The sequence below is a fragment of the Sinocyclocheilus grahami genome, unplaced genomic scaffold (assembly GCF_001515645.1).
Source record: "Sinocyclocheilus grahami isolate Dianchi unplaced genomic scaffold, SAMN03320097.WGS_v1.1 scaffold16.1, whole genome shotgun sequence".
Lineage (NCBI taxonomy): Eukaryota > Metazoa > Chordata > Actinopteri > Cypriniformes > Cyprinidae > Sinocyclocheilus > Sinocyclocheilus grahami.
Window position 1 is genome coordinate 5,431,412 of NW_015505195.1, and position 26,273 is coordinate 5,457,684.

At 36.2% G+C, this 26,273-nt stretch overlaps 2 protein-coding genes across 7 annotated transcripts in view; both read right to left on the reverse strand.

Annotated features, from left to right (window-relative positions):
• The window catches only part of LOC107549603 (wiskott-Aldrich syndrome protein-like), a 10,317-nt gene extending 4,610 nt beyond the window's left edge, over window positions 1-5,707 (reverse strand). For both annotated transcript variants that reach the window (XR_001604582.1, XM_016230755.1), the window contains exons 1-11: window positions 5,446-5,707; window positions 4,714-4,854; window positions 3,220-3,306; window positions 2,902-2,998; window positions 2,773-2,799; window positions 2,655-2,690; window positions 2,115-2,307; window positions 1,984-2,026; window positions 1,692-1,845; window positions 829-1,274; window positions 416-527 (exon numbers count right to left, since the gene is read on the reverse strand). Coding sequence is in view for 1 of the 2 variants with exons in the window: in XM_016230755.1 (XP_016086241.1) it covers window positions 416-527; window positions 829-1,274; window positions 1,692-1,845; window positions 1,984-2,026; window positions 2,115-2,307; window positions 2,655-2,690; window positions 2,773-2,799; window positions 2,902-2,998; window positions 3,220-3,306; window positions 4,714-4,854; window positions 5,446-5,547 (1,438 nt within the window). In the remaining variant the exon portion in view is untranslated. The remainder of the gene's footprint in view (window positions 1-415; window positions 528-828; window positions 1,275-1,691; window positions 1,846-1,983; window positions 2,027-2,114; window positions 2,308-2,654; window positions 2,691-2,772; window positions 2,800-2,901; window positions 2,999-3,219; window positions 3,307-4,713; window positions 4,855-5,445) is intronic.
• Window positions 5,708-6,053: 346 nt separating this feature from the next.
• On the reverse strand, window positions 6,054-26,133 carry LOC107549617 (sodium-coupled neutral amino acid transporter 3-like). 5 transcript variants are annotated; one of them, XM_016230784.1, is made up of 17 exons: window positions 25,966-26,133; window positions 23,503-23,689; window positions 16,216-16,354; window positions 15,340-15,409; window positions 15,121-15,236; window positions 14,843-14,916; window positions 14,269-14,361; window positions 12,326-12,407; window positions 12,013-12,095; window positions 11,347-11,405; window positions 11,056-11,172; window positions 10,730-10,809; window positions 9,930-10,030; window positions 9,575-9,699; window positions 8,679-8,823; window positions 7,912-8,009; window positions 6,054-7,777 (listed from the first exon to the last, which is right to left on the reverse strand). In XM_016230784.1, the coding sequence occupies exons 3-17, from the start codon at window positions 16,272-16,274 to the stop codon at window positions 7,676-7,678; spliced, it is 1,404 nt and encodes a 467-aa protein (XP_016086270.1). In that variant the 5' UTR covers window positions 16,275-16,354; window positions 23,503-23,689; window positions 25,966-26,133; the 3' UTR covers window positions 6,054-7,675. The 5 variants fall into 5 exon arrangements, with proteins under 5 accessions (XP_016086270.1, XP_016086262.1, XP_016086279.1 ...); XM_016230776.1 differs by lacking the exon at window positions 25,966-26,133 and adding an exon at window positions 25,065-25,232; XM_016230793.1 differs by lacking the exon at window positions 23,503-23,689 and having other exon boundaries at window positions 25,966-25,980.
• Window positions 26,134-26,273: the final 140 nt, after the last annotated feature.

Consider the following 26,273-nt stretch of genomic DNA (forward strand, 5'->3'; position numbering starts at 1 on the left):
AAATAAACAGAGAACATCCATCCTTTGGTAAGAGTAGTAGTCACAATTTGAAAAGGTAGCCGATTTATTTGGGGGATATCATATTCATAAATTAGTTTCCACAAAGAACCCAATTGTTCACTTTTAAGATGTTACTGTTGTGATTAGTAATTAATTGGTTATTCTTTATTAATTGGTCATAGTTCACAAGTAGTTCTCAATGAGGATATCTTTTTTTAGTAATTATCAAATATCTAATAAGGAACTACCTTTGTCCTAAATTTGCTACTACTTACTGCTTATTTAATCTTGCTTCTCTATTAGTTAATAGTATTAAGTTAAGTGTTACTGTAGTACTACCTATTACTTCCTGCATAGTTACTTGATAACAACGGACCATTATTCTAAAGTGTTACCGATTTATTAAATGGGTTACCTGAGGAATGGATAACTTTACTCCTTTTCTGCATCACCATCATCAGAGCTCCCACAATTCCCCCTGAGGATTCATCTTGAACTGGAGGATTAGGGTCCGGGGATTCAGACACCTGACATAAACAACACATCATAAGTGGTTATACCCAACAAAGCACAGTAAAAATTCACACCAATAATGATATATAGATATATAGAATGATAAATATAACTAGGCCTATGCACGATAATGCAAAAAAATTGTTCTGAAAGAGATTCCAATGGTATTGTTCCTCTGTATTGCTATCGTTATAGCTGTGATGTGGACTTCCCTATTCTCATAGAATTATAACGATTATTATAACGTTATCGTTAGTGTGCATGGCCCTTATAGAAACGATTGAACAAAATGCATTGCATTTGTGTCTCACGTACATTCTTTAGCACACGTCCACGGCGAATTTCATCCATTAAGGTTCCTCGTCCTCCACCACCAGAGGGAGGAGAAGGTGGAGCTGAGCTGGCAGGGCTACTGGGGAAGTTGCCTGCTGAAGAAGGTGGTGGTGGAGGAGGAGGTGGGGGCGGAGGTGGAGGCGGTGCACCTCCACCCATAGGTGGAGGAAGTGGCTTGTGACTTTGGCTGGGGGGTGGTGGTGGCGGAAGAGTAGCTGGCATAGGGGGTGGAGGCACAGAACGGCTTCCAGGTGGTGCAGGTCGCGGTGGACCACGATGCGGGGGTCCAGGGCTGCGTGCAGGTGGTGCAGGACGTCCAGGTGGACCTGGGACTGGGGGAAGCCCACCACGAGGTGGAGGAGGTGCAGGGGCAGAACGAGGACCTCCTGGGACTGGAGGAAGGGAGCCGGAATGACCCCGAGAAGTATCTGTGAGGGCAACAAACACCATTAAAGTCAACTGAAAATGAAAAAAAAAAAAGTACTGGAATTTGGTTCTATTAATTGGTTGTTAATTGAATGAATCTGAATGTGAATTTTCAGTTGATTATGAGAACGGGGCGGTGTTTATGCAAACTAAATGATTGGAGAAGTCTGTCCTTTTCATTAGGAAGATCAAGTTATGATATTTTGATGAAAAATGATGAGATCAAAATTTAAAATAAATAAATAAAATATGCATGGATTAATCGTTTACAATAACATCAATAAGATGCATTTAGAAAATAGATCTGAATTTCCACGTCATGCTGACATTAAGGATCTTAGCAAGGTGAAATTATCCAAATCAAACATCCAGATATTCCACACAGAATTTATTACATTTACATTTTTGAATGAGCTCACCCTGTTTCCTCATTTCCTCTTTTACTGCATCCAGGCCTCCAGATTGCTCGATGAAGTCATAGATGATCTTAGATGTTTCTTTGTCTGCCAGCTCGGCATCACTGATACCAGCACTGTTGAACAGTTTCTTCAGGTCAGGGTCAAGATTGTTGGCCTAGAGGGGCCAAAGTCAGTGTTCATATATACTGTTTAACTTGCAATTACAATAAGCATTGAGTATCAGTTTATGTGACTAAATCTTTATGATCTTTTAGATCTTTATGCATTTTTAAGGGAAAAGGACATTTCTTACATCAAAACCAGAGTTTGGATCCCACCCAATATGAGTGACATGTCTGAAGAGGAATGAGAGGCACAATCAGCATCACATCAAACAAATGAAACAAAACACAAGGTGAGTGTCGTATGGTAAAATACTCTTACTTAAATCCACTAGGAGCTCCGATATCTGCCTTAGTGAGTTTTGGGCCTTTCTTCTTTCCCTTTTTGTCCTTTTTGCTTATGCAAAGTGAGGCTGGTGCGGGGGTTGGCACTGGGGTGGAGCGGTACCTTGATGCAACAATATCTGGGTTCTGGATGTCCACTGTGGTCATTACACTTGGCTGTGAAACTGGACCTGGTTATTGGACATATAGGTTAAATACTTGCATTTATCAATGCATTAGACCATGTGATCACTGCAGGATAAATTCAAGGGACATTTCACCCAAAAACTAAGTTTTTTTTTCTTCTGCTGAACACAAAAAAAGGTATTTTGAAGAACAAATATTGTCTAAAACAACATTGGACACGAATGATTTTGATTACACTAAAAAAACACTGGGACATTTTTCAAAATATCTTCTTTTGATTTCCACAGAAGAAAGAAAGTCATACAGGTTTGGAACAACATGAGGGTGAGTAAATGATGACAGAATTTACATTTCTCCATGAAGTGTTTAAAACGTTTTAAAAGTGACTCACCATTTGTTGGAGGGGGTTGTTGTAGTGCCAAGTTTTCTATTAATCAAAATAAAACCAACTTTAAAATGCTAATTTAACAATTAGTACTAAGTGTATGTTTAAACTTGTGGACACATACCTTCAGACGGAGCATGCTGTCTTTTTTCTAAATATGCATGTATAAAAAAGGCACAAAAATATACTGATGAAATATGAGTAATTATGGGTAATGATTCAATCATATAAAATTACAATGACTGTAACTGACCCTGGCGGTTTGATCTCTGATTAATCTTCTCCACAGTGATGTTTCTGAAAATTTCAGCTTCTGTCTCACTGGCAAAGTTCAAACCTACTTGACAGTCCTGAGACACAAGTGCATTCAAATATATTAGATCTCTCAGATTGTGAGATTTACATTTTACAGTGAAAACTTGACACAATCTGACAAAGTCTTAATGTAAAGTAAAAACTTAAAGTAGACATTTCTTATAAATAATGTAGCTTAATTCAAGCAGTTATTTAGATGTGTCGGACAGCGTTGAGTTTTGGCTTGAATTGAGATTTCTAAAGGGCCTGTACCCACATCAGCTGCAAAACTGTGGAAAAACCTCATTGGACAGGAATATGCCATCTGATTATACAGCTCCTGCTCCCAAACCATTTTCCCTTCCTGAAAATAAATAAAATAAATACGCACAAATATTATTAAAGTCTAAATGGTGCTACCACAGTGTGACTTAATGAACTGAGTTGAGTTGAGCTTCTGTGACTCAGAACTCAAAGCAGAAGTGTATCTTTATTTAATTTCAGCCTGCTTGGCCACAGGCCAAGTTTAGTCATGCTAACAAGAGTCAGTATAAGGCAATTTATCATCCTGGGTTATTATATAATCTCAGAGAACATCCCTATCTGCAAAGATGCTAGATGCATAAACATTCTGCATAACAATTCTGATTAAGTAAAAAGCAGGTTTGTTAAAGGGGTCATATGATGTTGCTAAAAAGAACATTATTTTGTGTATTTGGTGTAATGAAATGTGTTTATGCGTTTTAAGGTTAAAAAACACATTATTTCCCACATACTGTACATTATTGTTTCTCCTCTATGCCCCGCCTTTCTGAAACGTGTCGATTTTTACAAAGCTCATCGGCCTGAAAACCGAGGTGTGCTGTGTTTGGCCAGCTATCAAGTCCGTTGTGATTGACTGAATACCTCAAGCGTGTGACGGAAATGTTACGCCCCTTGCCATACTGTGATGCCCTGTCCGGCCGGAGCGACGAGACAAAAACATTAAAACCGATTATCAAAGAGTCATTTGTTGCATCCAGTGGGGACATAATTACTGATTATAATGACTTATACTGTCTTTTTAAGCGTTGCGTTGCATCGCGCCGCGTAAACATAAAACCATGTCTGCATTTGTGATCGGAGAAATGATGACAAACAACAAGCGCTACTCACTGCTCAAAACTCACATTTGAATCGTCAGTGGCAAATCCTTTAAATATGAAAACGTACTTACAGTCTGTGAGTCAGAACAGCCGGCATTGTAGTCTACTCTACCAGGATCAGGAAACAGTCCTCCATAAAATGCGCTGCACACATCTGAATATTTGGGTTGAACTGTTCTGGAACAGTGTTGTAAATACAACTTAACCACTGATTTCTAGTTGTGTCCTCTTTTGGAAGACCAAACAAAGTAGTTTCGCTTTCACATGAAACACACAGCGTCTTCACGACATGGTGGCAGCGGCAACAACAATACTACAGCGAGAATAAAAGTTATGCCTTCTTTCTTTGCGTGAACATTTGGACGGCGTTATGCAAATCTTCCCACATAGTGACGTAGACATGTGTGGGCGTGTTACAATGAGCTGTTTTAGGTAGGAGTGATTGACTATTAACTTTTATAATGACTATCTCTTTGGATTTGAGACTTTAGTCGTTGCAACTTTACAGATCTTCTTTATGCACCAAGAGCTTGTAACACTCCAAAGAGAACGGAAAAATTGAAATCGCATCATATGACCCCTTTAAGGTTTTTTTTACACTGCAGATTAGAATCTGAATTTCTGACCTTTATGTCATAGAGACGGATGTAATATGAACGTTTAAGATTGTCCTTAACGAAACACACAACTCCTGTATGTTGGAGACTCCATTGGGTCGGACAGTGAGGAAGAGCCATGTACAACTGAACAACCGCTGTGGCCATAGTCTGCACACACAAACACAATAAACTGACATAAAAGTGCATTAATAAACGATTAATCAGTGAAGTATTACAATGAAAGCTAAAGCAAAGACATTAGCATCCTCTACAACAACAGGAAGTGGCCTCAAACAGCATTTCCTGTCGCTCTCCTGTTAAACTTTGCCGTTGCACACATCAGTCATCACTGCAGACAGTTTAACAATGTTGTGAAATGTATATTCTGAAAACAATACTATGTTTTATGATGTTTTCCTAGGTGGAACATTGGATTAAATACTTTGGTTTGTATAGCATATTCTGTCACAGATTGTCACAGACGTGTTGTGTATGCAATCTTTTCAACTTTTTCATTTTGCACACAGACGGACTTGGAAAAGCGTCTTCTTTCAAAAAAGAGAAAAAGTGTTTTACTTTGAACTTTAACTGACATCAACAGTAACCGCTCCAATCTCATCTGTGACCTCTGCACTATGTCTCTCCTTTCAGGAGTTTCTCTTTTATACCTGCTTGATTTACTGTATATCCACAAAACATCCTCTCTGGGACAGAATGCCCATCTATGATTGGCCTTCTAATCAAAGTGACTTCACTCACCATACATCTCCTTCCCAGCAGCTCTAGCAGGCGTTCATTCTCCTGGCTGCTGAGAAGAGAACTGTGCACGTTCTCCTGCCCCTTGGTTTTTCCTTTGCTCATCTCTTCTTGATGAAATGGACACTCAGATCTTGGGACTCCACACCTGGGGCCCCTGCTTGGCCCACAGTACCTACCTGAAGCCTTTTTAGAAAAGGCAAATGGTTCGAAGGAACTGTTGCTTCCGTGTTCTGTAATCTGATGTAAATGCAGCACAGCAAAAGAGAACAGGAAGAACAAAACCACTTCGCAGATCTGCTCTCAGAATGTCGTGGACAGGCACGTGTTCCTTCGCTCACATAAAGAAAGGAGGAACGCCTTGTATATCCTCCTTTACTATTTAAAGAATATATATATATATTACCACAGTAATTTAATAGTAACTCGTTGAATATTTAATGTATTCATGTTATATTTTTATTATTATATTATAATTGCCTCATTATTTAAAAGTTATTTAAAAAAAATTTACATGTTAAAGATAATGAGATAATAGGAAAGTAAAGGAATGAACAATAAGAAGTCGATACTGATAGAGTGTTTTCATATGTCATAATGGATTCAATAAGTATAGACATTATGCATACAGTTGGCCTTCTCAGGGGTACACAAAAAATAAATGCATACATATTGCACTTTTTAATACTGACCACACAATCTTTATTGAAAATGGCAAGTATGACAAAGTCAAAGGCCAGTTCAGAAACCAACAAACAAATGTAAAAGCAGTAGAAAAAGGCACTTGTTCAACTGCCAACTCTCTTTGGTGCATTTGTGTTTCACATTGGAACTGTCAGTCTTTAACCTCATACAATTTTGGCACCTGTTTTCTAATGAACTAACAAACACAGAGTCATTGAAACAATGTATTTATTTTCCCTTAAAACAGAATAAATAGGCACTGCAGGACAGTAGGAACTTGAAGAGGAGGGGGATTGCCATCCTTTAATGGTATTAGTAATATTCTGATCCTGTGAGTAGGTGTGCTCATCTTTCACTTTCAAGCATTGTCTCAGTGTACAGGGGACATTGTTCCTTTTGTTGTTTAAAGGTTTTGGGCGGGCATTTGTTGGTACTTTTGCATGAGTAAAAATGTAATATGCAGTGAGGTCTTAAAGTCTGAAAAAATTCTTCTGTTTCCTGTTTAATACAGTTTTCTTACAAATTTGTCAGCCCTATACAATTACTTTTTCAGAAATTCCTTGGAAAAATGGGTTGGACAATCTATGACACATTATCCTGTTGTTAGATTGTGACAGATCAATGGGATTATGGCATGCATGACTGAATTCACAGGTTAGGCCTTGTTTGCATCATTAGATACATCACAGCAATGTAATTAAGCACCTTAACCATAGTTATTCACGATTGATGGCATTCCACTTCACTGCACCACAAAATACTGCTACTGTATGTACCTCACATTTGTTTGACATAATATATGATATCCAGCAGAAAAAAAAACCTGGAATGGTGTAAATCTGATTGTCTGTTTTCAATTGTAGTGCATATTATAGCACATAATATTTCAGGACCAATTTTCATCTCAATTGAAATAAATTTTCTTCCGGTCATTTTCTCAGATTCAGCTATTTCATTCTCAGATATAACAGAAGCTGACAGATTCAGTTCAGGTCTGCAGCCGTTCTAAGATGATGTTGAATTTTCTTATCATAAGAAACATTTTTTAACAAACAAATTGAAGCAGGAAAATATGTTTCAATTTCCCTAGTATTGCACTCTGGGAATATGGCTTTCATTTGATGGGGACAACAGAACAGATGATATGTGATAAACTTGATTGTTTCCTGGTCTCCATCCGACAAAACAAACCTCTTCAGTTATTTATTTTGGATTCTGCTGACTCTTTAGCATTATTTTTAAGCTATTTAGCGGATTCCATCTCCAATACAAGCATCATTTATCGTTGCGAAGCCTGTTTGTAGAAACAGCCTCAAAATGGCTTGACATTTCTGTGTCCCCCAGAAATCTTCCACCATGAAACATAGGATTTTTATCCATTTTAATTTTACAGATGGCAGGACATCAGTCCTTTCCTTAGTGGGAAAACAGATCTGAGGCGAGTTGGGTCCAGCCTAAGTGATGTTTTGGTTTCTCTCAAGTTTAGGAGAGGGGTGGTGATGTTCCTCTAAGAAGGCTTTTTGGACCCTTACAGAATTGTGGTTGAAGATCAGTGACCTCCACTTCGATTCTCTCCGTAGACCCAATCCAGTGTGATGAACGTCAAGCTCATGCTCATAAAGATGAAGCCCAGAGCAGTGAAGCAGGCAGCCTGAAACACAAGAGCAGGAGCTTTTGATGACTACAAACATCTGACTATCAGGTAACCATAGTAGAATCACATTCTCTTTTGATTTATTTGAAACTTAATATCGATTCAAAATGTAGAGAAAGTTTGAGATATGCCTGAATTTTCGGTCTTGATTTCATTGGTTCGGTGGAAACGATACGGATGTAAAAAAGACCTGGGAGAATGAAGATCAAGCTCGGAGCAGAGGTTGCACCTATGAAATAAACAAAAAATAAATGACACTTTTACAAGTTATTTAAACTGAAGGTGTGGTCACATTATAGCAAAATTTTGGCAAAAAAGGTCCATTTGCTAACTGTCAATAGTGTCAGTGGTCAAAGAGATCTATGAACTAGCAAATTTGTGTGACTGCTCTGAACCTGTTGTGAAATTTGTGTAGAAAACCTTCCCTTACACAAAATTCCAAATTGTGACGATTCCTATTGAAATGACTGGATTTCGACCATGAAAATGTACAGTAAACAGTAAATGTGACCGCACATTTTGATATATATTGATAGACTCCCCAGCATTCAAAATGCACCAGTGATTATATCATTGTAATATCTGCATGCTGATTTGTGATTGGTCTTGTTTTCCTAGCATACAGTATCTAACCATTTATAAACGCCAATGAACAGAGCTTAACTTTATGCAAATAAGCAAAGCAAAAAAATATTTTAAATGAACAAATTTTTAGAAAATGAAAGGTATCAATAAAAATTGTTTATCAGAATTACAAATGTATCGTTTTACCCAAGTATTTTTATGCTTATTCAATTATCTTGCAACTAAACTAAAACTACAGTAATGTTTGTTTGCTACATTGCAAGCACTGGTATTTTCTTCAGGTGCATGTCTACAATTTTCATTATTTACTCACCAATGATGCCAAAAATGTCTCGAATGTTGGGCACAAAAATGACGAGCAGATTGGCAATGAAAAGGAGACACAATGCAATAGAGATGTGACGCAACCAGTGAAAGGGCTTATCGGGGAACAGAAGTTGAAGAAGGGCTCTTCGAATCTGAAAATACAATACGACAACAGAAATTGAAACAATTTAAACATTCAAAACAATTTTCAACATTAAAGAGACAAAAAATGAAAATTCTTTCATCATTTACTCACCCTCATGCCATCCCAGATGTATATGTCTTTCATTCTGTGAATGGGACCTCCAAAGCTTACACTATATTTTACACCCCAGTTGAATAATAATATTTGAAACTTTTTAAACTGTAAACCATTGTTTCCAGCCAACTGTCTTACACGGGTTCATGAGTTCACGATTGACGTAAGCATGACCACATTGTGATTTAAGCACGTTGTGTGAAAGTGCTGATGTAGCGCTTTACCAAGCTTTCATGAATCAAGTATATGATAATTGGCTGAAAGTGCTGGATTATAGTCCAAAAAGTTTAAAATATTAGTATTTGTCTCACACATTCCTATTCTTTCACTTCAGAAGACACTGATTTATCAACTTGGGTCATATGGATTACCATCATGTCTAATTGTCTAAGGTTTCCCATACACACGCAACATGTGCACTCACAAAATTTTATTTTTTAATTTTCTAAAAATCTTTGTGTTTATCTGAAGAAAGACAGTCATCTGGGACAGCATAAGTGCAAGTAAAACATTTTCATTTTTGTGTGGAGTATCCCTTTACATTTTAACATTATGTTAAAACAGTCTTGTCTTTTCAGAAATATAAAACAAGCTAAGCTTGTCGGATGTCACTATAAAACTCTGTCACTGAAGAGTCTCATTACCGGGAAGAGCACAACAGGAACAGTCAGAGTCACGGCCACCAGCACAGCCAGACGCACACACAGGATGAGCGTGTCCAGAGGATCCACCTTGCTGTAGGTGTGTAGAAGTTCAGCCTCTGTGTTTACTGAGAGAGATTCATATATATTGAGATTAACTGTTATTTCCAGGCCGTGTTTAAATTACACACACAAGTAAACAGATACAGGTTCTTGATTATTTTGAAACAACTATAGCAGAGAAACTATAGAACGATGGCAGAGAAAAAAGAGAGTCTAGCGTGTAACCAGACAGTATCGGTGATTCCTCACTTGCAGCATTAGACATAATTTTTCATTTAAAATCCAGAGTGCTTACAATAAAAGGTGAGGTAGCCAAAGATGGCAGTGAGCAGATACATGACAAACATCCCCAGGATGGACACGTTGGCAATGGCCTGCATGCGTCTCTTTGTGGGACTAGAAGTGTCAAAACAACAATCATAAAAGAAGATTTATTTTTGACTCATGTCTCCCTTTTGCAACAAAAAATAGAGACTCTTCCTTTTAAACACCCAATGTCTTAATACCATTTAAAAGTTTGGGGCCGGCAAGATTTTTTTAAATGTTTTTAAAAGAAGTCTTTTATGCTCAAAAAGGCTGGATTTATTTGATCAATAATAAATATAAAACAGAAATATTGTGAAATAGTATTACAACTTAAAATAATTGTTTTCTATTTTAATATATTTGTCACATGATCCTTCAGAAATCATTCTAATATGCTGATTTGTGCTCGATAAACATTTCTTATTATTATCAGTATTAAATACAGTTGTGGTGCCTAATATTTTTGTGGAAACCGTGATACTTTTTTCAGGATTCTATAATGAATATTAAGTTCAAAAGAGCAGAATTTGTTTGCAATATAAATCTTTTGTTGCATTATAAATTTCTTTACTGTCACTTTCAATCAATTTATTGCATCCCTGAATAAAAATATTATTTTCTTTAAAAAAGAAAAAAAAAAACTTTCAGACCTCAAACTTTTGAATGGTAGAGTATAAAGTTTGTAAAAAATATAGAGATATAAAAACTTTTTTGTTTTCAAACAGTGACCACCATTATTATTTGTGGTCATGAATATTTTCATAGAGAGCGTGTGTTTTCTGAACGTACTTGCGCAGCTCAGTGTAAATCGGCAGCACCTCAGGGTGGCATACAAAAGCGAAGGCCAAGATGGGAACCGTGTATGCTGTCTGAAAAACGACCAGAGTAACTGAAATTACTCAAGGGCATATCTGATCTCACACTTGTGTCGTCATACTGAAATTAGTAGTTGCTTGGTAACTTTATTTCCATCTACGTACTAAACATTTCTTGTCTGTTTCGAGCTGTAATGACAATAGCTTGTCTGACCTGAGCTGGAGGTCATAAAACGTTAAACAATACTTAGAAATGAACTTCCTGAATAGATTCTTGCAATAATAAAGACAGTTCCTGACCTGCTGGTTGATAGTGAAGTATTTGGCTTCACATTCACCATCAATAGATATGTTTTCAGCAGTGTGGTTGGTGAAACCATCAAAAGGACAAGGGATGTTGAACTTCTTATAGATGACCTAGGGAACACAAACATGGAGTTAAAAAGACAAACAGGAGAGGACGAAAGCCAAAAACAAGACAAGGAGAAAGAGAGCCAGAAATATTGAAGAGTATCAAAGAATTTATAAGAGTGATCTTTTGATCTTTTCACAAATAGCCCCCACACAGTCCACAGCATTAAGTGAACTTACTGAGATCAGGAAGAAAACCATACACGTCAGAGAGAAGCCACTGGTATAACCCAGGTATCCTGCAACAAAAAACACAATATTCCACAAAATATTATCTCCCAGCTCTGTTCTGCTAATATAGGACTATATGGCATGAAGATACATTAAGATATAATCATTAGGATCATATACAGTGGGGCAAAAAAGTATTTAGTCAGCCACCAATTGTGCAAGTTCTCCCACTTAAAAAGATGAGAGAGGCCTGTAATTCCCCACTGTATTTCTGTAAGGCTGCTGTGAAATAAAAAACAGCTCTATACAATCAGTTTTACTTTGTTTTACTTGATTCTGTCACAAGTTCACTGTGGCTGTTTCAGTTTGTTTAGGGTATTAATTTAGTGCTTTCAACAGAAATCATTTACCACATCTACAACAGATCAGTAGATTTAAAAATCAGAAAAAGTTCCAATTATTCAAAAACCTGCCACAAAATGATCGTTAGAACATCATAAAATCAGTCTGGATTCTGCTTCAGGATTCTACAGAAAAAGCAATGGATCCTTCTAAATGTGTATATGAGCAAAGCAGATTGTGAGAGGACAATATTATGAACACTGGCAATGTGACAAGTAAATAGAAAAGATGAGAAAAGGATGGATTCACAACAAACAGAGCAGAATGGCTTACCAAGTTGTCTCATCAGGGCAAGGGGCAAGATGATGAAAACAGACACAATGATGATCAGATAGTTGCCATTCAGGAACCATTCACTTCAAAAAAAGAGAGAATAAGTTAAGGTGAAAAATCAGCCAACTCACATTCTGCAAGGAACGTAGAAAATGTTTAGGTATTTCAACAACAGTTGGAAGATTTGGAATGCTCGTGAGGTTGGAATGTTCCAGTTACCTTGGATGACCCCAAAAATGTTATCTAATTCTTGGCTAGATTAAATTAGACTCATTAGGAGAACACGGGGATAAGCAGATGATTGTTTTCTCACCCACTGCTGTGCTGAAGGCCAAGGAATGCCTGAATAACCAGAGGTAATTCATACTTAACAATGAAGAGGTAGCTAGACATAGCTGAAAGAAAGAGAAACGGATACCTCAGACACAGTTTGACCCCCCTCTAAATGGCAGATGTGCTGCTAACATATGCACGTACATCATTCCTCATGAGACTCAGGGCCTGCTACTAAACTAAACCACAGTTTTTTTAAAGGCTTTATAATCATTTAAAAGCCTTTATAAATATACAATGCCTCGCAAACGCATTTTTTTCACATTTTGTTATGTTGCTGCCTTATGTTAAACTGCTTTAAATTACTTTTTTTCCACATCAATCTACACTCCATACACCATAATGGTAAAGCAAAAAACAGTTTTTTAACATCTTTGTAATTTTATTAAAAATAAAAAACTTAAATTATTCCATTGCATAAGTACTCATACCCTTATCTGGGACAGTTGAAATTTAGCTCAGGAGCGTTCATATTGCTTGTAGATGTAACTACACTTCAAGTGAAGTTAACCTGTGGCAAATTCAATTGAATGGGTATAATTTGGAAAGGCACACATGCCTTCTAACAGCTGATAATGCATATCAGAGCAAAAACCAAGCCCTGAGGTCAAAAGAACTGCCCGTAGAGCTCAGAAACAAGTTTGCAACAAGCCACACATCTGTGGAAGAGGAAGAAAATTCTGCTTCATTGAAGGTTCATAGAAGCATGTAGTCTCTGTTACCCTTAATGGAAGAAGTTTGAAACAATCAGGACTCTTTCTAGAGCTGGCCTCCTGGCCAAACTGAGCAATTGATGGAGAAGGGCTTTGGTTAGAGTGGTGAACAAGACGCTGATGGTCATTCTAGTTGAGCTCCATGATCATATATGCAGATGGGAGAAATCTACAGGACAAACATCACTGCAACACTCCACCGATCTGTGCTTTATGGCGGTGTGGCAAGACTCAATCCTTTCTTCAGTGTAGACACATGAAAACACACTTGGAATTTGAAAAAAAGTCCTAAAGGACCCCCAGACTGTGAGAAACAATATTATCTAGTCTGATGAACCTCAATTCCAAGCATCATGTTTGAAGGAAACCAGCTCTGCTCATCACCTGCAGAGTACCATCCCAAAACTAAAGTGTGCTGGTAGCAGCCTCATGCTGTGGGGCTGTTTTCCAGCGGCAGGGACTGAGGGACTCATCAGAGTAGAAGAAAATCTCAATGCACCAAAATATTGTTTCATTTTAGCCTTAATGAAAAGCCAGTCCAGAGCATTCAGAACCTCAGACTGAGCAGAAGGTTCACCTTGCAACGGGACAATGGCCCTAAGCACACAGAAAGAGTCAATTATAGACAACTCTGTGAATGTCCTTGAGTGGCCCAGCCAGAGCCTGAGCTTGAACCCAGTCAAATATTTCTGGAGAAACCTGAAAATGTGCATCTGCCCCCATCCAAGCTGACAAAGCTTGAGAGGTGAAGAGGCGAGGTGAAGAATGGCAGATCATTGCCAAATGCTGATGAGAAAAGCTTGTCGCATCAAACAAAAAAGACTTGAGACTGTAAAGGTGCCTTAGCTAAATATTTAGTTAAGGGTATGAATACTTATACAATGTACTTATTTAAGTTTTTTTTATTTTTAATACATTTACGAAGTTGTGACAATTCTGTTTCTGCTTTGTCACTTTGGTGTATGGAGTGTAGACTGATGTGGAAAAAAAGTAATTTAAAGCAGTTTAACATAAGGCAGCAATGTAACAAAACGTGAAAAAAAATTAACATTTTCATGTCCTACTAACAGACCAAATTATAGGGATATTATTTAAATCTAATGGAGAATAATAATCAGTGTTACAGTCTTCAATGAAAGAGTCAGCAAAAAGATACAGAACAAAGGTAGTTTGGAAATAAGATTAAAACTGACCCAAAACTACAACTTACCACCAATGTTGTGCATTGTTATGACAACAGCTGCCAGTATTTTTCCCGGGTGTCCAAATGCTCGTTTACCCAGTTGTTCATAAGCGCGAATACCTGTGCAGACAATATTACAGCTTAGTGATTAGTGAGTCAGTCTAATGAACTAACTTCAATCTTTACGGTGGGGCCCGAAAGTCTGACACCACAAAATCTAAATGCACCTGGAAATAATCAAAAAGCTTTAGAGTGAAGTTTAAAAGTTTATATTCAGTTATGTCTTCATCATTGTCATTAAATCAAAAGGGTGACAACAATTAAGACATTCTGAAATGTATATATTTTTATATAATTGTTTATATAATATGTTTTTTTGTTATTATATTAATTATTTATTATTTATTCTCAATTCAACTTTTCACTCAAATTGCTATAGACAATAATGATTTTTAATTAAACAAATACTGTATTTAATTGAAAAATCATGTAAAATATGCATTTAACAAAAACAAGCAATACTAAAAGTCTCTTTTATTTTTATAGCACAAACATTTTAAATCCTGTTAAAAAGAAAACCAAATCTCTTGAATCGCCATACCAACAACCTCTGCACTCCTCAGGAGAAGATGGACAGAGTATAATGACAAGACAGCAATGGAGGTCAGTAAGACCCTGTTAAAAACAAGCAGAAAACACAAAACAGAAGAACACATGAGGCAAGAACATAAATGATGATTTACCTCATGTAAATGCTCTACATAGTTGAAAATATGCACTAAAATGCTTTACATTTTTAAAAATATGGATCATTCAAATGGTTAGAAATGCCATGAAAGGGCACTTACATTGTGCCTAGTTGCATTCTGGGATACTTACAGAAAGAGGATGATACCAGTGTTGGCCATGGCATAAGACAGGCCCAAAATCCCACTGCCCATGATGGCATTGCTGAGGTTGAAGACAGACATTCCAAATGACGTCTTTCCTTCAAACTGGAAGAAACAACAGGCACAGAGACAATAAGAGGGAAAGAGGTGTGTGTGGGGTGGGGGGGATTGTATGCTTTATTAATATGAGCTTGATTTCTGCACTCACATCTGTAAACTGAGTGGGGTTTCCTCCATCACTCTTGTGTGGTAAAAACTCCTCTCGTTCAGGTGACTCTCTAAAACAAATAGACAAATGTCGCACTCTATGAATACAGCAATTATCAGGTCATTAATTATGATGCTACAAAGTTTAAAAGTTTGATGTGTAAGGTAAAGGCCTGCATGTTCACTAATAGTTAACCGTGTGGACATTTTTCATTTACTCTTTACATTTATTGTCTCCTGACATTCATTTTGTAGGCAGTAAACAGTAAATCAGGGGGTTCAGAGGTTCACAAAATTAATTGAAGCAAGGACCCTTTCCAAATTTTATGTGAAAGGTAACCCTTTTGCCCAACAAGATGCGCATTAAAAAACATACAAAGTGATGTGCCTGAAATTTAAACCCAGGTCCAGTTTATCATGGTGTTTATATGTAATAAAATGTGTCAAGGATGATATCACTTAATATATTGTTATTGAACAATTAACGCTGATTTGTTCAACCTGCATGGAATGCATTAATGTGACCAAAAGTCCAATGTTATTTCTGTGTTCTAATGAGGTGAAGGCTATGCTGTGGTATGGTGCTAAATTTCTCACTCCCTGGAAAAAAATATATTTTGATGTTGCAATGCTCTCAATTTTCTCAATTTTAAGTTCACCCAAATATTCACTTAAAATACATTTAACTCTGCTTATGACTGTGGCGTTGTTCTAGAGAAGCAGACAGCGAAGCAACTGAATAGTGTGTTTGCTTCGCTTTTAACGTGAATCTGCAGGGCAATAGAAAATAAATATGTAGTGACAGATTTAGTGACACAGAAAGCGCATTCGCAATTCTGTTTTTAACGCAAAATCACTACTAATGAATGACACACACCCTTCTTCAAGATGTTGAAAGTCTTGGTGGTGACCGTTTGTAAGTTTCTGAAGTTCCATGATGTATTTTTTCTTTCTTTTTCTCTTTTTAGCAGTGAAAGTTGTGAGGTGTGGAGTGAAGGATTTTCTCTGAAGTATATCTGCAAGAAAAAAATGACAATGAAAGCATTAAACTAAAATCCTACAAAAAGAATGTAATTTAGTTATGCAGTATTATTTACACTGATTAACTGCACAGAGGCAGCATAAATGCATTTGCATAGGAATTACAATTGCATTAATAATGTTATGACATTAATGTTTTAAATATGAATTGATCAATATGGAAGAAAGAAATTCTAACTATGAAATTATAAATAAAATATAAAATAAATGTAAAAAATTATGAATTCCAAATTTTTAAATACACTACCGTTCAAACATTTGGGGTCGGTAAGATTTTATAATATGTTTGAAAGATGTCTCTTGTGCTCACCAAGGCTGCATTTATTTGATCAAAATACATTAAAAACAGTAATATTGTGAAATGCAATTACAATTTAAAATACCTATGTTTTAGTTTAATACATTAGAATGTACTTTATTCCTGTGGTGGCAAAGCTGCATTTTCAGCAGCTATTACTCCAGTCTTGACTGCCACATGATCCTTCAGAAATCATTCTAATATGTTGATCTGGTGCTCAAGAAACATTTCTTATTATCAGTGGAAACTGTTGAAAACAGTTGTGCTGCTTAATATTTTTGAGGAAACCATGATATGTTTTTTCATGATTATTTTATGGATTTAAAGTGCAAATAAACAGCATTCATTTGAAATATAACTCTTTTCTTTACTGACACTTAGAATGCATTTGATTTATCCTTGCTAAATAAAAATTCTGATTTCTATTAAAAAAAAAAATGTAATTACCCCAACCTATTAAACAGTAGTGAATGTACTCTATCATGTCAACAACAAAGGATACATGAATGCTGCATCATTTACAAAGAATCAAAGCACAATCAAAGTGTCTCTTTGCTGGTCGTACAGATATTTTAGTATGTCTATACTAGACGATGTTACACAATCTTTGCAATGACAATCACAGAGCTACTTTTGAGCAGCCTTAACTCAGATACCTGAAGACTGTTAAATGCACTCTTTGACCCTGTCTTCATATAACTTTCTATATAGCCTCTTTTTCATAATTATCCTAAAAGTTATGTGATGAGAAAACCGTGAGAGCTGTCAAGATGTAGCTGAATGTCCAGGAAACATGAGGTCCATGTGTCTGTTTCCCACCACCTCTATTGTGATTGGCTCTAAAGGCCATGTTTCAAGGGGGAAAGAGCTTAAAAATACACCAGAAATCTGTAATTCTAGGTTTATTTTGGATTCCTGCCTTCAACTGTGTAAATGAACATTTATAAAGAAACAGCTTCTGAGAAAGCACATTTTTAAAGTACTGATTTGACAGACATGTCAAACATCATGCTCCTAGGCAAATTATAATTCTGGTGCTGCATGCCATTCTCTATGTGTGTGAATTCATTGATGAACGAAGAGCTTTGGAACTGTATCCTAAATTGACTTAAAAACCTTTTTGTGCTCCGTTTAGTCATTACGTAACTCTAAAACCATTGTGTACACCATAATAGTGACTGAAACTCTGGAAGATTTAGTAGTATACTTGTTTTTTTGTGTTGCTACAACACTCATCCCCACAGGGGACACACATCTAATCTTTACTGACTGACAAGAGTGGCCGAAACTGCTTCTTGAAAGACGCTACCTTTGGCATTCTGTGTTTTAGCTTTTACAAAGAGTGGGGGTCAGTGTTAGTTATATTACTATACTAGTGTTTGTTTGTTTTTTAAGTCAAGCTTTCATCAAGTTAAACTAAATCAAAATAAAAAAATTAGCTTTTTGTGGTTTTAGTTTAGTTTAGTTTTAGTTCTTAAATAAGAACCCTGGGTGGAGATATGGGGGGGGGGGGGGGGGGGGGGGGGGGGGGGGGGGTTATAGTGCACAGTATTGAATGAAAAGCACATCTGCACTCCATCATTATGACTGACATCAGTCAGAACACTAGTATGTTATGTATTTGCAAACTACTGGTGGTTCAGATGTTGAAAACAGTGGGATCTATTCCATTTGGTGGGATGGTCACATGCTAACAAACATAACAGTATGTGACTCAAGCAGTTCTACTGAGACTGTTTCTTGACACATGTATGTGAATTATCTCACAGTGTCTCGAACACGTACGAAAGTGTAAATGGAAAAAAAAATCCCTCTCCAATGCCCGGGGTGAATCTATCAGAAAAATGTAAATAAATATGAGATCAGCGTGTCTATAAGTCCCTGTGAAATGCTGTGGGAAGAAGCAACAAGGTGAATTACTGTTGGATATGAAATTCACAGTCACATTCAGCCACAAGTCTGAATACGTGGCTCAGGCTTCGGAGGTTTGGAAACTTTCCAGCAGCTCCTGACAGCTGTAGTTCTCAAACTGCTTTCTGAGCAGTACACCCAAAAACTTGATAAGATTTGTTGTAATAATAACATACTGCCAGCACATGGTGATTCACGCTTTGGTCTTTCCTCAAACACATACAATCTTGTAATAGAAGTAAGTTAATGAAATGAAAAGTGCTGAAGTTTAAAAATATAATACGCTATATGAAGCTGAATGAGACTTTATAGGGAATATTATTAGTGTGCCTTAAAATGCAGTGCATATTTAGAAAAGCTAAATATGATTTTACATCATTCATGAGGTGTGTGTGACAAAATTAAATACTAATAAATTATAATTCTAAAAACAAATTTTGCCAACACAATTAACATACACATCTGGAGGATATAAAAGCAACACAAATCTTCCAAAAGTTTGTGAATCTTATCAGCCTCAAAATTTAGCATTCAGCTGCCACCGAGATGTTGACCTTTTGTACTGTGGTCTGGCAAAATTCCACACTATATGGTAAAAGTTATTAAAGTGTCTGACCCATCAGGCTGTTATAAGTATCTGCAGACTGGAGTACAGAATTGCGCAATCTGTAAAGCTTATGTATGCCTGTGGGCACATGAGCACAATTAAACAATAATGAAGCATTGTGGAAACATGTTTTGGAAAGCTATTGCACCTTCTCATAAGCTCATAATCATTGATTCTTGCCTAATTATAGTACATCATATCAGTTTTTATTGTTACCTAAACTATCAAAAACCATTTTCATTACTTGAAAAAATAACTGAAATCAAATAAAATATAATTATAGATGAAAAACTTAAACTTAAAAAAACTTAAATGAAAATTAGAGCTAAATAGAAATATTAAAAAACGAATTAACTGTCAAAAGCAAAAAAACAAAATGACACAAACTAAAATTAAAATGAAAACTGAAAATATAAAAGCTTTTAATGAATTCTATAATAGTATAAAAATAACACTAAAATAATTTTGTGTATATGAAGTATTCAATTTACAGTATTGATGGCCTTATGAGAATTTATATAGCTATAAAACAACACTTTAAGGTTCAGTTAGTTGACATTAGTTAATGCATTATAATATAAAAATAAAAACAACACTTCTTACAGCATATATTGTGGTAATGTTATATATTAGTAAAGCCTATGTAGAAATTAACATTATAAATAGTTTAAAAGCATTATTCCATGTAAGCTATTTCTTTACTGTTAACATATAGAATCTTGTTGTAAAGTGTTACCAATAGCACAAACCACAAGTTTAACCATAGACCATTATGTGAGCTTTAAAGGCAATATGCCATGAGTCATAGAGTCATGTGTAAACTACGGTCGAAACCAACTGGACAACATTCCTGAAGGGAAGCTTTTGTTAACTTATTAAGTTTACTCTTAAAACAACAGACAAGTGAACATTTCTCTAATATCAATGACTTGAAAGACATGGAACTGATTCCAACTATAGCATATTTCTACAGAGCAAATTCTTACTAAATGAACACCAAAAACCTTTTCATGGAAAAATCCCCTATTAATTACATTTGTCAGCTACAAGATGTCACACTCACGTTTATGCCAAGAATTTCACCCTGAAGGAAGCTTGCCTACATGCAAGAGGAGAAAGAGATTTTAACCTCTCTGTGACAAGACCACCTAGTACCCAATACCACTCCCAATAACTGCCTGTTCAAGTGTGAAATACTAGTGTGACCAGACTGGCTGTTACCTGGAGCAGCTTTTCTCCATGCAGCACTAGATGACTTGTTTGTAATCCCACGTTCTCTTGATCTGATTTTTAGATGCTAAGTGTTACTTGGCCCAGGCAACCTTTCCGCTTCACTCTCAGGGAGTCATTGAGTTATTTGTTTAAACTTCTTAGCACTCAGTTAAAACATGCAGGGTGGGTAGCAGAGACATTATTGAGGGGCTGGGAGAGAGAAAAAAGACAGAGAAAGAGGTGGGGGAGGGGGAGGTGTGCTGAGACATCCAATAACTTTTAACCCTTTACTCGCTGTTGCTGAATTAAACTTAAGAGATTCTCAAGACTGTTAACATTCATGTAGTAAAACTCAACTTTCTGACTGCAGGGAAAACCATGCTAAATGCATTTGAAGATATAATCACACACACATAAGCTTATCAGCGTGAACCTGACTCATCCAATCAGCAGTATTTCAGTGCAAATTCATCTGTCTCTTACAAAGATAACCAAATTAGGCACATGACAGGTAGACAGTTTTTGTGACATGCCATCATCTACTGTGCAGTGAATTGCTGGTTATCACCATTTAAGAGATATTTACAAACTAAAAATCGTAACAATTTTGGATTTTATTTAGCACATGTGGTTCATAATAAAATGTAAAAATCTATTTCAAATAAATGCTGTTCTTTGATGAATAGTTCTTTTCTTTTCAAAGAAACTGGTTTCAACATTGAACATAAGAAATGTTCCTTGAGCACCAAATCAGCTTGACTGATTTCTGAGGGAGCATGTGACACTAAATACTGGAGTAATGCTGCTGAAAGTGTATTGCCATCACAGAAATAAATTCAAATACAATTCAAATAGATTCAAATAAAAAACAGCTAGTTTAAACTGTAATAATATTTCACAATATTATTGTTTTTACTGTATTCTTGAAAGTAATGTAAATATGAGATATTACAATGTTATTGTGGTTAATATCATATTTTATATATTTGCATTATTTAAATATTTTCAACATTTTTGTTTACTTTAGTGTAATAGACAACTGTAGTACTATATTGTAAGCACTCTAATCTGGATCCGAAGCAAAACCTACTGAGAATCACTGAACTAAAACAGTGATAACAGTACCTTTAAATCACATTTGTAACACTTAAACCTGCATTGCAACAAGATTTGTGGACAAGATTTGGCAGGTTAGCAGATCCCACTCTCTATACTATCTTCACCCACTCACCATCAGAGCTGAGCAACCATCTCTCCACCCATTTCACTGGCATTCCTCTACTTGCCTCCATCCATTTCCTGTCATTCCACTCTCAATCTTTATAGACTCTCTCCCTATATGTCAACAAATCACACTATTGCTATCCATTTTAAGGCCTTGGCTAGAGGTGTATTACAGTGCTCAAATGCTCTTTTTATGGCAGACAGTGTGTAGCCCATACTTGAATTTCCAGAGCATTTCCCAGGAGATAATATGATACTCTCGTCTCAGAGGCCGTATACATCTGTGTGCCAAAACGCAGGCTTGAGTGAACTCTAAATAATAGCACTAACAGAATGCATTTTCCACATCAGAATTACTTTTAAACCTAAAAGCCTCAAAGAGTGGAAGCCAACGTAGAAGCCCAGGTCTGGTCATTGTTGTAGACCACACAATGCACTCGCCATGTATATTCAATATGTCCAGGACATCCGTTTAAAAAAGCTACAGAAACTTCTTGAGGTTTATCAGTTGTGTGGGTCACAACTTCAGTGTGTACATTGTGCCTTGAACACCCCTTCAAAAAATTGAACACATTCCTTTTCATTTTCCACCTGATAATGATTTCCTCTACATTACCTTTCAGATAACAGTGGTAGTGGTATGTTGGCAAAATATTGGGAAAGTGATGTTTTTTTCCACAGATCTTTATTTGCTTCAAAGATTACAACACAACAGGAAGTGCTTTACCTGAAGCCAACAGCTAAAATTGGTAAGCAAAATTATATTGTATGAAGTCATGCTCTCAAACGCACAAAATTAAACACTGAGACTGTTGTTCTTTGTGGTTAAATTTACTTTCCAAGCAAATAGCAGAAGAAATACTGGCCATCCAGTTTTAGCATTAAGCAACATTTAAGTTAAAGGTAACATGTTAAAATACTTTCTTATATGCAGAGACTATAAATAAGCCATTTTAAGGCTGAAAAGTGTAAAAAAAAATAAAAATAAAAAAGTGTACTGACGTGCTATCAATACATTACTCTGGTTAGGCATTCTGACTGACCCAACATAGCAATAATAGCACAACCAATGGCATGAGGTGGGACTAAGTGTTTGGCCAATCAGTGGCAGATAAGGAAAGTGCACAGTGAAACCTGCTGCGTCCAAAATCACAAACTTTCAGAGTATGTGCTGAATTTGACAAGGAATATACTTCTCAATGATTGATAAAGTATGTTCTTTGGTATGCAGTTGTGTATTATAAAAAAAAAACGTAATATTACATCTTCAATGTTGCCATTGTCCTTTGAGCGATGCTAGAGTAACCACAAAAATAATGCTCTCAGGAGTTAACAAATATTAGCTATGATGGACAACATTCTTGTTATCAGTTGCAGTTTCACTTGACTTGCATTTGAAAAGAGTGGCTTAAAGTACAGTTCACATGGCTTCATTGAGATAACAAAGTGTAAACTGGCTGTGAAATTCAAAGTCCCAGCAAGTGAACATCCGAGTATTATTCACCTACTGTTTCATGAATACTGTGTATTCGGACAACCTATACACCTGACATACTGCTTTTCGCACACTATATACAGTGGCTAGAAAAAGTATGTGAAACCTTTGGAATTGGTTGGTTTTCTGCATTTATTGGTCAGAAAATGTCATTTGATCTTCATCAAAGCCACAAGTAAACTTTTTGAACAGGATGATAATGTGTAATTTTTTTTAAATATCATATTTTTTCATTTAGTACTGCCATTCAGTAGCTACAAGATACTTATGTTTTATAATAAGTACAATTGCCCTGATTGTCATTTTCAAAAATTTTACACCCCCCCAGCTTTTAAAGCATTACGTTTCCTTCTTGAGCGTCAGTAAATGTTTCTACCTTTTGTGATAGTTGTGTAGTCGAGTCGAGTCCATCACTGGTCCTTAGTGTGAATAGATGGATCTTAAAATCATACAGTTACTGTTGTAAAGGTGTCAAATCTGCAGAAGATGTTGGAAAACCAAAGAATGTGCAGAAACTGGAAGATTTTTTTCTGAAGAACCTTGGGTAGTTCTTTAGAAAATCACTGAGGACAAACAAGGGATTCATGAACAACTGTCCAAAACATGAAAAAGAGTTGTGGGTCATCCAGGTAACAACAAGAAGTAATTTACTTTTTACACAGCACACAGAATGTTTAATGGAATGTGTTCAATAAATACATGAAAGATTATAATCGTTTGAATGTTGTTAACTTTAGCTTTTGTCTATACTTGTGACTTTGATCAAGATCAGATGACATTTTATGACCAACAAATGCAGAAATATACATCTTAATTACCACATCAAGTAAAGCGTATTCTGGTAAATGATGCTAAAGAAATCATACTTCTGCTCTCCCATTTAACTTCATAACAGTTTTTAAAAAGATTGCAAATATCCTGGTGAATAACCAAACTGATGTTACCAAGTTCAATGAGATTTGATGTCTCTGTTCCCAAATACATGACCTAGTTGCTCTTTAAAAGCTTCTACTGAATAAATGTGTTTAACATATATTAGCCTACTTCTCACAATGCACTGGGTGTACTCTTATACATTGCGCAACAAATTTTTTAATGGTTTGGATATTTTGAGCTCTTTATAGTCCCAATTTAGTCTGAGAAGACTTAAGTAAATGCTTTGGTTATAAACAGTTTAAATTACACCTTTTACTGAACAATAACTAGAAGACTTTGTGGAACATATGAAGAACTGAGAGAATGCAAACATATTGAATGATATGCTGACAGTTTACATTTAACCTACATGTCTATCAAGTTGATTTTCTTACATTGTCATGGGAGTTTAACTTAAAAGAAACATTCCAATAATAAAATCTATTCTAAACAACAACCTCACAAAGAAAGAGTGACTTGGGTTTTTTTTGTAGATATTTTGGGTGGGTACACACTGCTCTCAGTCAACAGAAACCATCTCAAGATATAATAAAAGACATAAGAACATATATACTGCCCTCTACTTCCAATCATTTCCCCTAGTCTGTCCAAATCAGCTATTGGCCTTTTATATCTGGCTTGAGTTAATTCTAGTCCTGTGATCGAACATATGATACCCGCATAGCGTCATGTACAGTTTTCCTTTGCAACTCACACACGCTATTGTCGTATTTAGCCATATTCTTCAGCACAATGTAGGGTCATTGAGGGCAATAACAAACTATAAATCTCACTAACCCAAATTGTCATAAAAAGCCGCCTGAAATTGCAATTAATTGCAATCAAAAAACAAATTGTATGACAAAAAAAACTTGTTACCGAACATAATGAAAGCTATAATTATGCTAACAAAACTCTCCTAAGCCATTAAGCCTTTCCTGTCAACAGTAGTTTGATTTTATAGACCATGTGCTCTAGCAATACAACAGATACTCAGGAAAGAAAATACTCAGACTCTCTCACCCTTTTAAATGGCTGTTGATGTTTTCTCAAAGGCAGTGCTGGTGAAGCATTCTCTGAGAGCTTTTCTTGGTTGAGGTGTTGCTTTTTTATCCCAATTGTTAAAAGGTTTAAGTAGAGCTCAAGAGAGAAAGAGAGAAAGGACAGTGTGGTTCTATTGAAGGGAGTAAGGCAAGGGTGGGAAGCACATGGAGGAAAACTCTGAAAGGGAGGGAGCTTCTCAATACAGTTTCAAATTACTTGTGATGTCATGTACAACTGTGTTCAATGGCTCTTTCACTCTTTCACATCTGCTTTTCTCTCACTCATCAAATTGATAGAATGTAATGCAATCCACAAGAAACTCCATATTTTGAGCTGGAAAATACAAAACTCAGAACAAGACAGGTAAATACATTTAAGTTAGTGAAACGTTACTGTTTGGAAAATGTTTTTTTCTATGTTGGGTAGTTTTTGTGTAACCCTTTGGCTGGGTCACCCCTAGTCTGTCCAAATCAGCTATTGGCCTTTTATATCTGGCTTGAGTTAATTCTAGTCCTGTGATCGAACATATGATACCCGCATAGCGTCATGTACAGTTTTCCTTTGCAACTCACACACGCTATTGTCGTATTTAGCCATATTCTTCAGCACAATGTAGGGTCATTGAGGGCAATAACAAACTATAAATCTCACTAACCCAAATTGTCATAAAAAGCCACCTGAAATTGCAATTAATTGCAATCAAAAAACAAATTGTATGACAAAAAAAACTTGTTACAGAACATAATGAAAGCTATAATTATGCTAACAAAACTCTCCTAAGCCATTAAGCCTTTCCTGTCAACAGTAGTTTGATTTTATAGACCATGTGCTCTAGCAATACAACAGATACTCAGGAAAGAAAATACTCAGACTCTCTCACCCTTTTAAATGGCTGTTGATGTTTTCTCAAAGGCAGTGCTGGTGAAGCATTCTCTGAGAGCTTTTCTTGGTTGAGGTGTTGCTTTTTTATCCCAATTGTTAAAAGGTTTAAGTAGAGCTCAAGAGAGAAAGAGAGAAAGGACAGTGTGGTTCTATTGAAGGGAGTAAGGCAAGGGTGGGAAGCACATGGAGGAAAACTCTGAAAGGGAGGGAGCTTCTCAATACAGTTTCAAATTACTTGTGATGTCATGTACAACTGTGTTCAATGGCTCTTTCACTCTTTCACATCTGCTTTTCTCTCACTCATCA